This window comes from Poecilia latipinna, unplaced genomic scaffold (genome assembly GCF_001443285.1).
Source record: "Poecilia latipinna isolate Pla-1442-1.1 unplaced genomic scaffold, P_latipinna-1.0 Scaffold537, whole genome shotgun sequence".
NCBI classification, from domain to species: domain Eukaryota; kingdom Metazoa; phylum Chordata; class Actinopteri; order Cyprinodontiformes; family Poeciliidae; genus Poecilia; species Poecilia latipinna.
Genome location: NW_015113153.1, coordinates 230,772 through 244,391, shown reverse-complemented (window position 1 = coordinate 244,391; position 13,620 = coordinate 230,772). Strand labels below are relative to the sequence as shown.

The following is a 13,620-nucleotide window of genomic DNA, read 5'->3' as shown; positions in this document are numbered from 1 at the left end:
TTCATTCCTGTTTTATATTAAAAGTTTTATGATTTTTGTTCCTTTAGTTTTAATTCAATCACTGAAATATTTTGACATAAATTGTGCACATTTATGTTTTTATTTATTTATTTTTTGGTTACATGAAACATTTGGCACAATTTTAACAAAACTAAAAGAAAAATATAATAATTTTTAATATTTTGTCATTAAAAAATAGGATAATTCTTTAATCTAAAAACAAAATCATTAAAATTTTGTTTCTAATTTTTTTTTACTAAAATGGGAAAATATTTAACATTTTCTTTTAATTTCTCACTTTCTAAAGCTGAATTTTATAGTATTATAAAATGTTCTATTATTAAAATAAACAGGCTTTCCTACAATTTTACTTTATATGATAAAATGTGTTTGATTTTTGGCACAAAAGTTCATTTAGAACGTTTTTCTTTGTATTTAGTCTTAAATTTCCCAAATGAAGCTGTTAGTTTAAATCAATGTGAATTTGACTCAGCCTAATAAATCGCTAATCATTTCTGTTTATTTTAAAATCAGCTTGTTTTTCAGGATGGGTTTGTTTGGCGCCCTCTGGTGGCAGAGCGGTGACCCTGCAGCTTCCTGACAGACGTCATGCAGCAGAGGAGCGAAAATGTTAAAAACTAAATATGAATCAATAAAAAAGAAAAGAAAAGCTGTGACAGAAGCTGTGATGTCAGACGCTGAGGTGAAGGGGCTGATGGGAAATCAACGGGTTTAAACCGACATGCTGTTAAAGCTCAAACGTGCAAAGTTTTGCTTTTTGTGTCTCTGATTCCTCCGACCCGACAAACGGAGCCGGCTGGAAAAAACCCACAAAAAAAACAAGAAAAAGGAAGAAAATCTGCTTCGTACGTTTCCGAACTCTTCTCCTCCGAAGTTCTCCGTCCTTAAACATTAAGGAGCTGTACCGTGCCGAGTGTGATGTCACTTCCTGTGAGCTTCCAAATCAGGTGGAACAACATGAAGCCGTCTGCTGATCACTGAGGGAAGGATGGATGGATGGATGGATGATGGATGGATGGTTGGATGATGGACGGTGAGGCTGCCTCTGCAGCTGGACTCTTCTTCCAGAATAACGTAAGTGATGAAGAGGAGGGCGGCGCCTCATAGCTTCTCCTTGGACAGAACCCAGATGAACGGACCCGACTGATCCTCGATGATCTGCTTCACCTGATCGTAGATCTCCTCCAGCGTGTCGCCCTGGACGACGGCTGCAGGAGGACAGAGGAGGTGGGTCCAAAACACAGCAGAACCAATCAGAACCAAACAGAACCAATCAGAACCTTAAAGGGCCAGTATCATGTAAAATCAACTTCCATGCATGTTGGAGAAATCCTTCAATCTCCATGGCAACCATTCAGCTGTGAAAACGCCTGGGTGGACCTAGCCCCTCCTTTGAGGCTCAGCTCCTTCAGACTAGCCAGCAGCAATTAGCAAACAGCTGAGCTCGTTGCAGGAGCTGCTGCTCAGAGCAATGCTGGTTGAAATGTTAAAGGGTTAATAGAGGAGCCATGTTGGGACGACTTCCTGGAGGCGGAGCTTCAGAATCAGCAGGAGTTTCTTACAGAAACAGAGGCCCAATCTCAAGGTGTGAAATTACAAAATCAAATTTCTTTTGAGTCATTTTTGATTTATGGAGCATTTTTATAGCAACTGACGGAAACAGAGTTACTTGATTATGTTATGAAGTGGCTCCATGTGCCTGGAAAACACGACACTGTCCCTTTAAACAGAATCCTCCAATTAAAACCTGGGATTCGTTTCCTCCGTCTTCAGAAACTAAAAGTTCTGGTTTCATCTGGATTTATAATGTTACAAAGAACTGGACCAAAAGGACGGGTCAGTACCAACAAACAGGTTAAACAGACCTGGTTCTGACCCGGTTCCAACCTGATCTGACCCGATTCAGACCCGGTTCTGACCTGTGAAGTGCTCGGTGAACTCCTGCTCCAGCTTGGCGGCGCGGTCGAAGGTTTTCCTTCCCTGTTCGTCTGTCAGACGTTTGTTCATCTCCCTGCATGAAGAGCAGAACCGGGTCAGGGCTGGAGAGAACTCTGGATCGGATCAGACCGGATCGGGTCACTCACATGATGTTCTCCACAGATTTGGGTTTGATGAAGATGGCGATGGGGTGCAGCAGCGCCAGCTGCAGCCTCTTGATGGCGTTGCCGGACACGTCCAGGATGCAGTGCTTCCCCTGAACAGAACCAGAACTCAGGCTCCGCTCCGGGCCGAGCCGCGGCCCGAAGCGGGGCGGTTCCGTACCTTCTCGGCCACCTGGCGGACGGACTGCACGCTGGTTCCGTACAGGTGGTTGTTGTACTGGCCCGCCTCGATGAAGCGGTGCTCCTGGATGTCCTTCTCCATCTGCTCCCGCGACGCCACGAAGTGGTAGTCCCGCCCGTCCACCTCGTAGTCCCGTTTGGGCCGGGTCGTATCTGCACACAGGGACAGCCGTTACCTGGGTCCGATAGGGTCTGAACCGGTCCGGTCGGGTCAGAGGAGCGGCGCCGGCTGGACGTACGCGGGACGCAGGAGCCAAATTTATCTGGGAATTCAGAAATCAGGTCGTCGTTGATCCGGTCCTTCATCGGGCCGAGGATGATGACGGGTCGGGTGTAGTTCACTGCCAGAGAAGAAGAAAACCCGTTTCTGAGCAGAATGGTTCTGGTTCTAATCAAAACATTTAGATTTTTAACAATTTATGCTTTTATTAAAAGATAAAACATTAAAATTGATGTTCAGATTTTCATCTAATTGTTTTATTTCTACCAGATGTTTTTACCAGTTTGTCCAGCAGGTGGCAGCATCACCGTCTGTACAGCTCTAATCTACACATATTTTATTTTTACTTTAATCTGATTTATGACTGAAGTTCAATTAAGAACATCTTAAACTTGACACACATTTAATCCTGAAACTTAAAATAGAAAATTTTCAAAGATATTTTTAATCCTCAGTTTCTTAATTTGATGAAAATATTTGTACTTTCCCATTTAACCAATGGATTATCTATATTAAAATATAGATTCGTCCAACCTGTATTTAAAAAATACCATCATCATAAACCTATATTTAAATTTCATGAATTTATTTAAACATCACTGAAATATATTTTCATTTTTCTGTTATGTAGTTTATCAAGTTCTACATTAAAATTGTTTTATTTGTTTTCATATTTAGTATCCAGTAATAATAATAATTTAATGTCTAAACTGAGTTGATGAATCCAAAATGTTTCAAGTTTGTTTTTTAAAATAATTTTCTGAATTCTTAAAAATTATTCGGATCCAGATCAGAATTATTTTATTATTCCAGAGAATCTGGAGGTTCTGGACGGATGAGGAGGAACCCAGGAGAACCGCTGAGGTTCTGATCGGTTCTGAGTTAAATCTGCGATTCTTTCAGCTGCTGAAGCTTCAGCAGCCTGTCGGATCGGGTCGGTTCTGGAGAACTCACCTTCCTGCTGAACGACGGGTTCATACGACAGAACGTACTCATCCTGCCCACCTGAGGAGAAACAGAGACGTTACACAGAGGAGGAAGAGGAGGAGTGGTGCTGAGGGACGGAGGGTCAGCAGGAGAAACAGGAAAACGGACAGACGGACCGGCGCCTCGATTTCAGGAAGAAACGCTGAAACCAGGGGTGTCCAAAGTGGGTCCTGGAGGCCCGGCAGCCTGCATGTTTCAGTCTCCCCCTGCTGGCAGTAACAACCTCCTCAGCAGGTCGGTGATCCTCTGAAGCTCTAATGATCCATCACTGGATCCAGGTGTGTTAAACCAGGGAGAGACTGAACCATGCAGGACGCCTCCAGGACCCAGTTTGGACCCACTGGGTTAAATCAACGACCAGAAACAAAAACACGTTTATTTAAAACTTTACAAAGTCAGCAGAGCTCAGGTTAAAACGAGGAACCGGACCCAGAACAGGAACCGGACCCAGAACAGGAACCGGACCCGACTCCATCAGGTTAAAGGTTCTGGTTCAGATTCAGGTTCTGTCTGTGGCCTTCAGCTCAAGATATGATCCAGAATCATCACATCAGAACCACTGGGTCAGATCTGGAGCTGCCTGAAGCTCTGACCTCAGTAGAACCAAACAGAACCAGAACCAGTTCAGACTGGGACTGCTTGGATTCACAAACCAGTTTAATTTATTCACCAGTGATAAACATGAAAACTGTTCAAATGAAATAATAAATAATCCAGATGTTTTTCAGAAACATGATGATCAATGAATGGATCAATAATCTCAATCTGAGGAGGAATTAAATATTTAAAGCTCCACAGACAGAAAACAGAAATTATAAACTTTAAAGGTCCAGAAACTATCTGGTCCAAAACCCCAGAACCAGAACAGAACCAGCCTGAAGAAACTTTGATTAAACAGCAGAGATGAGCTGTGATGTCATGTTTTATCTGTCCAATCAGCAGTCAGAGTTCGTGAAGCTAATTGCTGGGTTAGCTGTTATGAACCAATCAGCAGTTAGCATTCGTTAAGCTAATGGGTTAGCCGTTATGAACTAATCAGGAGTTAGCATTCATTAAGCTAATGGGTTAGCCGTTATAAACCAATCAGCAGTTAGCATTCGTTAAGCTAATAGGTTAGCCGTAAGACTTCTGATCATTAGTGAACCGTCGGCAGAACGGCGGGAAAACTTACGGTAGCTACTTTCACTATCGCTGGCGTTAGACGTCACGTGTTCTGAAATCACAGGAAACAGCCAATCAGACGCCAGCGTTCCCACAATGCTTTGCTCCGAGCCGGCCTCGACGGCAGAGTTTTATGAATCCACAGAAATATAATGACGCACAGATGGGTACAGAGTCTGCTGCCTCACATTTAAACACACCACCGACCAATCAGGAGCCTCCAAACTGAACCTTTCACAATAAAAGCCTTGATTAAAATTCAGGTAATTTTTCTAAAACACAAAACATCGGCCATCGATTCAGTTTAACACGTCCAGCAGCTCAGAGACCCGATGGACCAGTCCATGAAGTCGGGGCAGAACCGGGTCAGACTGTAGGTCCAGATCACAGCAGGAACCAGGATGGTCCAGTTCTGTAACGTCCAGCTGGACAGAACCAGGACTCTGATCCAGCTCTCTGATTGGTCCATCACTCAGCGGTCCAACACACTCTGGTTCTGGTTCCACTCTGCTGGAAAGCAGCAGAACCGATCAGAACCCAGATGTAACTTCCGGGTCAGAATCTGGTGGAACCAGGAAGTTTCTGCTCCATCTGGGAACCGTCAGAACATTTCTGTGGTTCTGGTTGGTTCTGGTTCCAGACCGTTATTCCCTCTGGTTCTGGATGCTGTGCAGCATGAAGGATTTCTGCTCTGAGTTTACTACAGTTATGATGGGTAACCATGGCAACAAGATGCTGTTTTTACACCTGGAGCAGCTGATTAGCATCTCAAAAGCTCAAATAATACCTGAACTTTGACCCCAAAGCCCAGAGGAGTGAAAAGCTTCATGGAGCAGAGAGGAGGAGGAGGTTCAGAGCATCGCTAAGAGTTTTACATTTATTCAGAGGAACATGGCTGAAGGATCTTATCCCCAACTCCAGCACCGAATCCTAGCAAAAGCAAAGGAGGCGGATTAGCAGAGCTGCTAACAGCTGGTGGAGTCATCCAGCCTGTTACTGTGGAACACCGTCTCTGCTGGCTGGATACTGAGCTGTTAGCAGCTCTGCTAATCCGCCTCATTTGCTTTTGCTCTGATCCTGTAGCAGTCACTGTGAGACTGACTGCTACAGGATCTCCTTCCAGCCCGCAGCATCACCGTCCACAACGACTCTGAGGATTCTTAACCTATCTGAGTTACACCAACATTTAATGTCCCTTTGGGATAAATAAAGTATTTTTGAATTATTGAACTTTGAGAAGGTCCAGGATGTTGGACCAACTGCAGAGCAACGAAACGAAACGCTGATGAGAAACAAACGAACAAATGAAGGTCTGAGGAGGAGGAGGAGGAGGATGAAGGTCTCAGCCTGCGTCTCCACCAGGACAAAAACGCTTTAAAAACATTTTACTTTTCAGAATCAATTCTGAACTGCAGCTAAAAAAACCCTGAAATTTTACCAAAAAACTATAAAATATTACATTAATATCAACATTTTCTACTTTTTATTTATTAATAGAAGATATTTTTTTTTCTTGTTTTGGGGTCTCAGCTATAATTCAGGAAAAAACCTAAATTCACAGAATTAATCCAGATTAATAAAGAAATGATGAATCCATAGTTTCTAGTTTTTTTTTAGCTGAAACCCGACAGTAGCCGGTCGTCCCTCAGTGGGACAGCAGGACGTCCCCATAGAGGGACAGTGGGACGGCAGGACGTCCGTCCTCCTGGTGGAGACGCTCGGCCCGCCGCCTGCAGCGTTTCTACTCACTGTGGCTTTTGTTGGTCGGGTCGTCGTTGTTGTCCTGCGGTCGGCAGAAACAGAAACAACCAGAGAAACACAGAGTTACTGAGATCCGGCGGCAGACGAGAGAGCAGAGGGAGCGCAGCGGGTCGGCAGGGCGGCCATGTTGGCTCCCCGCAGGAACAGGAAGGAGGGACTTCCTGTCTGGGGTTCTGGATCGGTTTTAGCCGTTAGCCCAATCTGAGAGGTTGTTGGGAGCCCAGGGCTGTTGCCATGACGACCGCTGTGCGTGCCGCCGCCAGCTGATCTCTCTTCCTGCCGTGGAGCAACGGGCCGGCGGGGACTTACGGTCGGCGTCGCTGGTCTCCTGCTCGCTCGGCTCTTTGCTCTTGTAGAAAGGAAACTTTCGGGTAAAGAGGTTCTTTTTACGCTTGTCATTGATGGACTGCTGAGGAAGAGGAAGGGCATGAAAACAAAACGGGAGAGGAAGAGGGCTGGATGATGACGTCTCTGCTGCTAACGGCACAGACAGCTCAGAGGTCAAAGGTCAGGTCAGGCCCTGGCCCATATCTGGGTCCCGGAGCCAGAGGTTCTGGTCCCGACCCGGTCTGGTAACTGTGGTTCTGTTAGAGCTGGGATTTCCTCAGAATCAGTGAAGGCAGCACAGCGGTGAGGAAGAGGAGGGAGGGGGCATGCCGAAGACGAGCAGGAAGTTAGAGGCAGCAGGCAGGAAGCTGTGGACCCGTCCTGGCCCGGCCCAGCCCGGTTCTGGGTCCACAGCTTGGTTTGGACAAACGGCTCCCCTCCTCCACCTGTTGCTGTCAGTCAGCTGCTGAGGCAGCATTTACTCCCCATCAGTGTCCAGACCCGTTAATTCACATCTAATCTGGATTTAATCCATTAAATTAATTCTTGTAGATTAAACTGAGCTGGAGGTTAATCTGAAACATCGACCAGAAGGATGCGCTCTAACCAATCACATCTCAGCTAAAATGACGCTGAGCAACATAATCAATCATAGAATAAAACAAGTTAAATATGTTTTAATTAAAAACGAGATCATGGAAACAGAACTTTGGAAATATTTAGTTAGAAATGAAATCATGGTTTGGCCGCCAGAGGGCAGCACTGTAATTTAATGATCCTTACTTAATTTGGGATAATTTAATACAAAGTTGCTTATTTCTACATGTAACTAAATGACAATAATTTATTATTTTGCTTACAGTTTAGTTTTTTATTCTCCAGAAGTTTGAATCTGAAGCTGACAGACTTTCGAGCTGCTGGAGCGACCGATGGAATCAGAGAGAGGAAGAGGAGGGAGGGACGAAGCAGGCAGTCAGACATCAATGTCAAGCGTTTCTTTGTGAGGGTGTCAGAGGTCATGCAGGTTCTGTGGGCGACGCATGTTAAAGTAGCACATGTTCTAAAGGAAGAGCTGCTGCTGAGTCTCAGGTGGGCATGCTGCTAATGGGCCAGACGCTGCTAACGGCTAACGGGCCAGACGCTGCTGACGGCTAACGGACCAGGCGCTGCTAACGGCTAATGGGTCAGACGCTGCTGACGGCTAACGGACCAGGCGCTGCTGACGGCTAACGGGCCAGGCGCTGCTAACGGCTAATGGGCCAGAGGCAGTTAATGGACAAGAAACTGCTAACGGACAGGGAGTTCCTAACCTCCTGTCCATTGGTACGGATCAGAGGCCGGGCCAAAAGTTAACAAGCCTGAGACGATTAAAGGTTGCTAACTGTTAACGTCCAGAAGTTAACGGACTATAAAATACAAACGGTTATCTGGCCTGATGTTGCTAATTGTTAAACAAAAATCTGTTAACGGTTAACGGGCTAGCGGTGGCTAACAGCCAGAGGTTGCAGACATTAGTCATTAGTAGGTGGAGAGATCAGGTGGCAGCAGCTCAAACACTTTAAATCCACATGGCTGGAGGCAGAGAGTCAAAGATCATGCAGCAGATAAAATGCTTCCATGTTTCAAACATTTGATCAGTTCTACTCTAAAACCAGAGACATTAGCATCTTCTGGTTTCTTTCAGAAGGACTCACCCCTCGGTCTCTTGACTTGGCGTTGAACTTCACCGTCTTTAATCTCGCTCGCTCCTTCTTCTCCACTCTGCAGAAACCACAGAAGAAGAAACAAAGTTGAGCAGAAAGCGTCCGGCTGCTGTCGTCAACCGGAGGATCAAACCAAGCGGAGGATTGTTCTGGTCCCATCAGCAGGTCCCACTGGGTCACCATGAGGAGTCTACATGTTCACCTGTCCTGTCTCTGAGCTATCACCTGGACAGTTTGCCCTCTGACCCCAGCAGCTCCGGTGGGACTGACCTCCTCTTGCTGGGGATCACCCCCACCTCCTCCTGCTCCCCCTGAGGCGTCAGGTGCCGGGCCTGCCACCACTCGTCGTCCGAGGCGTTCACCACATGCAGGATGTCCCCGAACTTGAAGTTGAGGCCCTGGCTGGGCAGACCCGAGTCCCGCGTCTTGTCGTACTCAAACAGAGCTCTAAGGCGCAACACAAACAGAGTGAATGAACCAGGTTGGTCAATGCTGACCTCCAGGTGAACCGCCTCACCTGACGTAGAGAGACCTCTTCTGACTCGTCCGCAGCGACCCGGAGCCCGAGCTGATGCTGCTGTTCATCATCTGCTCCCGCAGGTCGTGGATCTTGGCCTCGAACCGGCTGTACTCTGAGCAGAGAACACGGCGGGTCAGTGATGCCCAGGTGAGTCCTGGAGGCCATCCTCCCTCAGGTAGCCTCACCTTCTGGCCTGTAGTGGGCGACGATGGTCACCGTCTGGCCGGCGTTCTTCAGGGCGGCGGCGGCCTGCTCGTGCGTGGCGTTCCGGAGGTCCACGCCGTTTACCTGGAGGCGGGAACATCATCTGTTGGTCTGAACCAATCAGAGCGTGGGATGGTTTAGTGGGCGGAGCTCCTACCGACACCAGGCGGTCTCCTTTCCTCAGCTCCCCGCTCAGGTCGGCCGGACCGCCGGCCAGGATGAAGGAGATGAAGATGCCCTCTCCGTCCTCGCCGCCCACGATGTTGAAGCCCAGACCCGTCGCCCCGCGGTGCAGAACCACCTTCCTCGGCTCCCTGCGGTCACACAGCCGCTCGTCATCCTCAGGTCACCTGACCTCAGGTTAGCAAAGCAGCCAATCCAGGAGCTCCAGCCATTTGTTTCTATTAGCTTCTGTGGTTGTGCTAAAACGATTCCCACTGTGTGTTGATGTATAATAACCTGCTAAAGTCTGCAGTTATTGGAGTTTTTAGAGGGAGAGTCAGGTTTTGGTTACGGCCTGTGAACTTTGACCCCGATGGATACCAGGGCTCACAGTAAACAGCTGAAGCCTGCAGAACCTCAGCAGTTTGTTAAATTTATCAAAGGTGGAGAACTGTAACGTGGCTGATAGTTTCATTATTTTCCATTTATCTCATTCTGTTGCTGCTCAGGTTCTGATAAAAGTGAAAAGTTCGGTTGAAACTGAAACCTGAAGCGTTTTGTTCCCAGCATCAGCCGGAGTTTAAACACCTGAACCTTCATCATTCATGCATGTTTTAATATGGAAACCAGCAGCAGTCAGATCTGGTTACAGAACTACACCTCACTGGTTCTGATCCGGAAAACACAAAGTCTGGCTGCTGGAAGCAACAAGCGTCAGGAAACCTAAACAATGTCCTCACCGTGTGACGTCATCTTCTCCCAGAATGCCCTTTGGCGTCGGCGAGTATCGCCCCGACGACGCCGGCGGGGGGAGGGTCTGGCCCAGGAAGCTGGGGGGACTGATATGGTTCTCCATGTGCTGCGTGTAGGCTGGAACAGAACCGGAGAGAGGAGCAGGTGAATACTGGACCCACCTGGCCCCTCCCCCACCTGTTGGCTCCGGTTACCACCTGATGGAGACCAGAGCCATCGGGAGGAGGGGGGAGCCAATCAGCTCGCTTTGCCTCAAATAAACTCCTCTGAAATAACTGGAAGGTTTCCCAAAGATTTTTCAGATTAAACATTTAAAGGATCATCAGGAATTAACAAGAAAAAATCCAAACAGAGAAAATCTCAATAAATCCAGAATCTCTCCACCTTTCATTAAAAACTCACCGAGATAAACTCAGTTTAAGAACTTAGTGAGTTTAAGTTTGGCAGTTAACTTTCATATAACTGTCAAAGCTTAGCCCCGCCCCCAAATTTTAGAAACAAACTCATCAAAAGGGGCGGAGCCAAGACAGACTGATGGGCGTGGCCAAATGTGACGGGATGAGTGGAGGGCAGAGGTCAGGATGAGAGAAGCACCGATACCAGCTCAGCAGCTTTGTCTCTACATGTAGCAGCTTTTCAGTCACAAATTCAGCAACTTTTTTTGTTGTTTTTTAAAGAAATAGACCTGCAACAAATCAAGCAACTGTTTTGGAAAAAATTGACCAGCGACAAATCTGAGGAAAAAAAAAACAACTAATGACGAATAACTTTTTTCTGTTACTGGAGACATTTATGGCGACATGTGAAAACTCCAGTCGCTCTGTAGAAACTGCTGCCGATTCCAGAGGGAAAGTTTGGTGATCTGCTGGAGAATCAGCAGGAAGTGAATCATTTAAGGAACTTGTTTGTGTGACTCAGGATGACGGCAGCCGGCTGTTCAGCCCTCCATCAGCTGAGATAAAGATGGTTTCCAGAACCAGAGGACGGTTCTGGCGGCTGCAGCAGCAGCTGGACTCACAGTTGGTGAGGTCTGGCGGGGCGAAGCTGTCGTTCATGAAGACACTGTTGGGTTTTGCCACTTTCAAGTAGACAACATCAGGAGTGTTTTTCAAGGCAGTGACGGCGTGTTCATGGGTCACCTCCTCCAGACAGACGCTGTTCACCTGGAAGCACAGAGAGGAACGTCAGAGGGCGGCCATGATGGACACCAGAGCCCCCGGCGGCCATGTTGGCTGTGCGGTTCAGGGACTCACAGCCAGCAGCTTGTCTCCGATCTGCAGCCTGCCGTCCTTCTGCGCGGCGCCGCCTTCGATGATCTTGGTGACGTAGATGCTGTTGTCTCCGGGGATGTGCTGGTTCCCGACGCCGCCCGCGATGCTGAAGCCCAGACCTTTGGGTCCTTTCACCAGCTTGATCTCCATCACCTTCTCCGACAGCGGTTTCCTCCGCCGGATGTAGAGGCGCACCAGAGACCCCGCCTCCTTCAGCGCCTCCACGGCCCGGCTGTGGGTCACGTCCCGGACGTCCACCTCGTTCACCCGCAGGATGACGTCGTTCACCCTGAGGCGCAACACAAACACAGCAGGTATCAACAGGTAACCTGAGCTCATCATCATCTCTGGATCAGGACCTTCCCTGATGCTGAAGCAGAACCAAACAGGTTATCAACATCATTTACTGTCGTCTCCTAAAATCCTGTCCCACTTTATTCCCCCTTTAAAATATTTTAATGAATTTCTTCATTATTAATTAAAGACGTGTAACGTTTCCTGGGAGAAACGTTAAACCTTCATCAGAACTCAGTTTGATTTGGATCATGTGTTTAACTGAGTCAATATTTAATAAATACACATCAGTGATGAACTGACAGCAGAGGAAAATAAAACATCCAAACTGATTCAGTAAAAACAAGATGGAGGCTTTAAGCTAACGGCTCCATGCTAACAGTTCATCTTTACTGAAATTAACAGTTTTACTCATGTCAGATTTTATGCTAACAGTAACACCAGAGTGTTATTTATGCGGACAAGCTAACCGTTATCTATGATATTTTCCATGTTAGTGTAGCATCTTAACTGTCTAATCTAGAAATAATAAAATGATCTTAACACAACAATTTCACATAAAACTAAAGACTTATTATTATTATTATTATTATTATCAGCTGTTGGCTGTTAAAATAGTTTCTGTAGTCAGTAGCTAACCTTCCACCTCTACAGTTGGACTGACATCATGCTAGCAGCTAGTTAGCAATAGCCTCAACCCCTTTGAGTCACAAAACGTTTTGAAGATTCAAGATGTCTCAGACTTTACCTGATAGAAAAGTCCCACAAAATAAAAAACAGTGCTACACAGAATATACAAGATTAAACACAACATATGTACATATTTAATGAACTTAATGTGTTTTTAGAAGCATGAATTTGCTTCATGAATCTTATTCAGGGTGCGGCACCTGAATAAGGCTCCGTGTCGTCATGTTCTCCGTTTCCTTCATGTGTCTGGTGTCTTACCCACAATGCTCTTTGGTTAATGCTGGGATCTTAACCTCAGATAAACACTAGCTATTGTTGCCATTGTTCTACAGTAGCTGCAGTTAGCTTAGCCGCCAACATGGCACTGCAGTGCAGCGATGCTGTTCCCTGATTATCTGTTTACTTAAACTTTTAATCAGGAAGATGTTAATCTGGTTGGACAGATCTGAGCGTTGCCATGGTTACAGGCATCTTTTTAAGCATCAAGGTTAAACCATAAAGAGAAGATCCTCATGAACTGCGCTGCTACCTGAGCCGTCCATCCTGAGCAGCTGCTCCTCCAGGGATGACTTTGGTGATGAAGATGCTGGGGTCTTCACCGATGTGGGGGTTATCGGTCCCTCCGGCGATGCTGAAGCCCAGCCCAGAGTTTCCCTGCATCAAAGCCACAAAACATGCTCAGCTTCCATGTTTTTATGATAATTAAAATATTTTATCATTTGAGTTTCTAACCTCGTTAAACAACAAAACGAGTCACACTGTCTCTATCTGGTTTGGGACGGACATACAGAAACCTGCTGCTTCCATGTTGTAGTTTTTACTAAACGTTTTAGGACTTTTCTGAGACAGCTCCAGATTAAGCGAGTTTTAAACCTAAATTTCAGGCTGATGTGAGACTGAAGCGCTGCAGAGTTCCTGATGAAGCAGAGGTTTAAACCCTGAAGCCGCCGGTCCTTACCCTCTCCAGTGTGATTTCCTCGTACTCATATTCAGCCTCTGTCCCGTTCACCTGCAGACACAAACAGCAGGAAGGTGATGGGGAGGAAACGGAGCAACAGCAGCAGATTCACATGAAACTCAAAATGTCCGAATATTCCTGACATTATTTCAATCTGCAACACTGATTTATTTTTATTTTTTACAAAATCTGACACTAAAAGTCTACAAGTCTGAATATCTATAACTGTAGTTCACAGCAGTATGTGATCAACTGAGTCACTGACTGTGGATATTAGCATTATTAGAGGTGTGCCGATCGATCGGC

At 46.5% G+C, this 13,620-nt stretch overlaps 1 protein-coding gene across 15 annotated transcripts in view; it reads right to left on the bottom strand.

Moving 5' to 3' along the window:
- Nucleotides 1-730: 730 nt before the first annotated feature.
- Nucleotides 731-13,620, bottom strand: part of dlg1b (discs large MAGUK scaffold protein 1b) — a 91,601-nt gene continuing 78,711 nt past the window's right edge. For 10 of the 15 annotated variants that reach the window (XM_015041074.1, XM_015041076.1, XM_015041079.1 and 7 more), the window contains 18 exons: nt 13,315-13,365; nt 12,886-13,010; nt 11,355-11,661; nt 11,120-11,264; nt 10,089-10,218; nt 9,344-9,500; nt 9,168-9,270; nt 8,980-9,094; nt 8,733-8,909; nt 8,454-8,520; nt 6,742-6,841; nt 4,682-4,723; nt 3,478-3,528; nt 2,543-2,644; nt 2,284-2,456; nt 2,106-2,215; nt 1,941-2,032; nt 731-1,229 (listed from right to left, as the gene is read on the bottom strand). In XM_015041074.1, the coding sequence (XP_014896560.1) occupies nt 1,123-1,229; nt 1,941-2,032; nt 2,106-2,215; nt 2,284-2,456; nt 2,543-2,644; nt 3,478-3,528; nt 4,682-4,723; nt 6,742-6,841; nt 8,454-8,520; nt 8,733-8,909; nt 8,980-9,094; nt 9,168-9,270; nt 9,344-9,500; nt 10,089-10,218; nt 11,120-11,264; nt 11,355-11,661; nt 12,886-13,010; nt 13,315-13,365 (2,154 nt within the window). In that variant the 3' untranslated portion in view covers nt 731-1,122. Of the gene's footprint in view, nt 1,230-1,940; nt 2,033-2,105; nt 2,216-2,283; nt 2,457-2,542; nt 2,645-3,477; nt 3,529-4,681; nt 4,724-6,420; nt 6,455-6,741; nt 6,842-8,453; nt 8,521-8,732; nt 8,910-8,979; nt 9,095-9,167; nt 9,271-9,343; nt 9,501-10,088; nt 10,219-11,119; nt 11,265-11,354; nt 11,662-12,885; nt 13,011-13,314; nt 13,366-13,620 lie in introns of all 15 variants that reach the window. The other 5 variants (XM_015041075.1, XM_015041089.1, XM_015041084.1 and 2 more) reach the window with 3 other exon arrangements.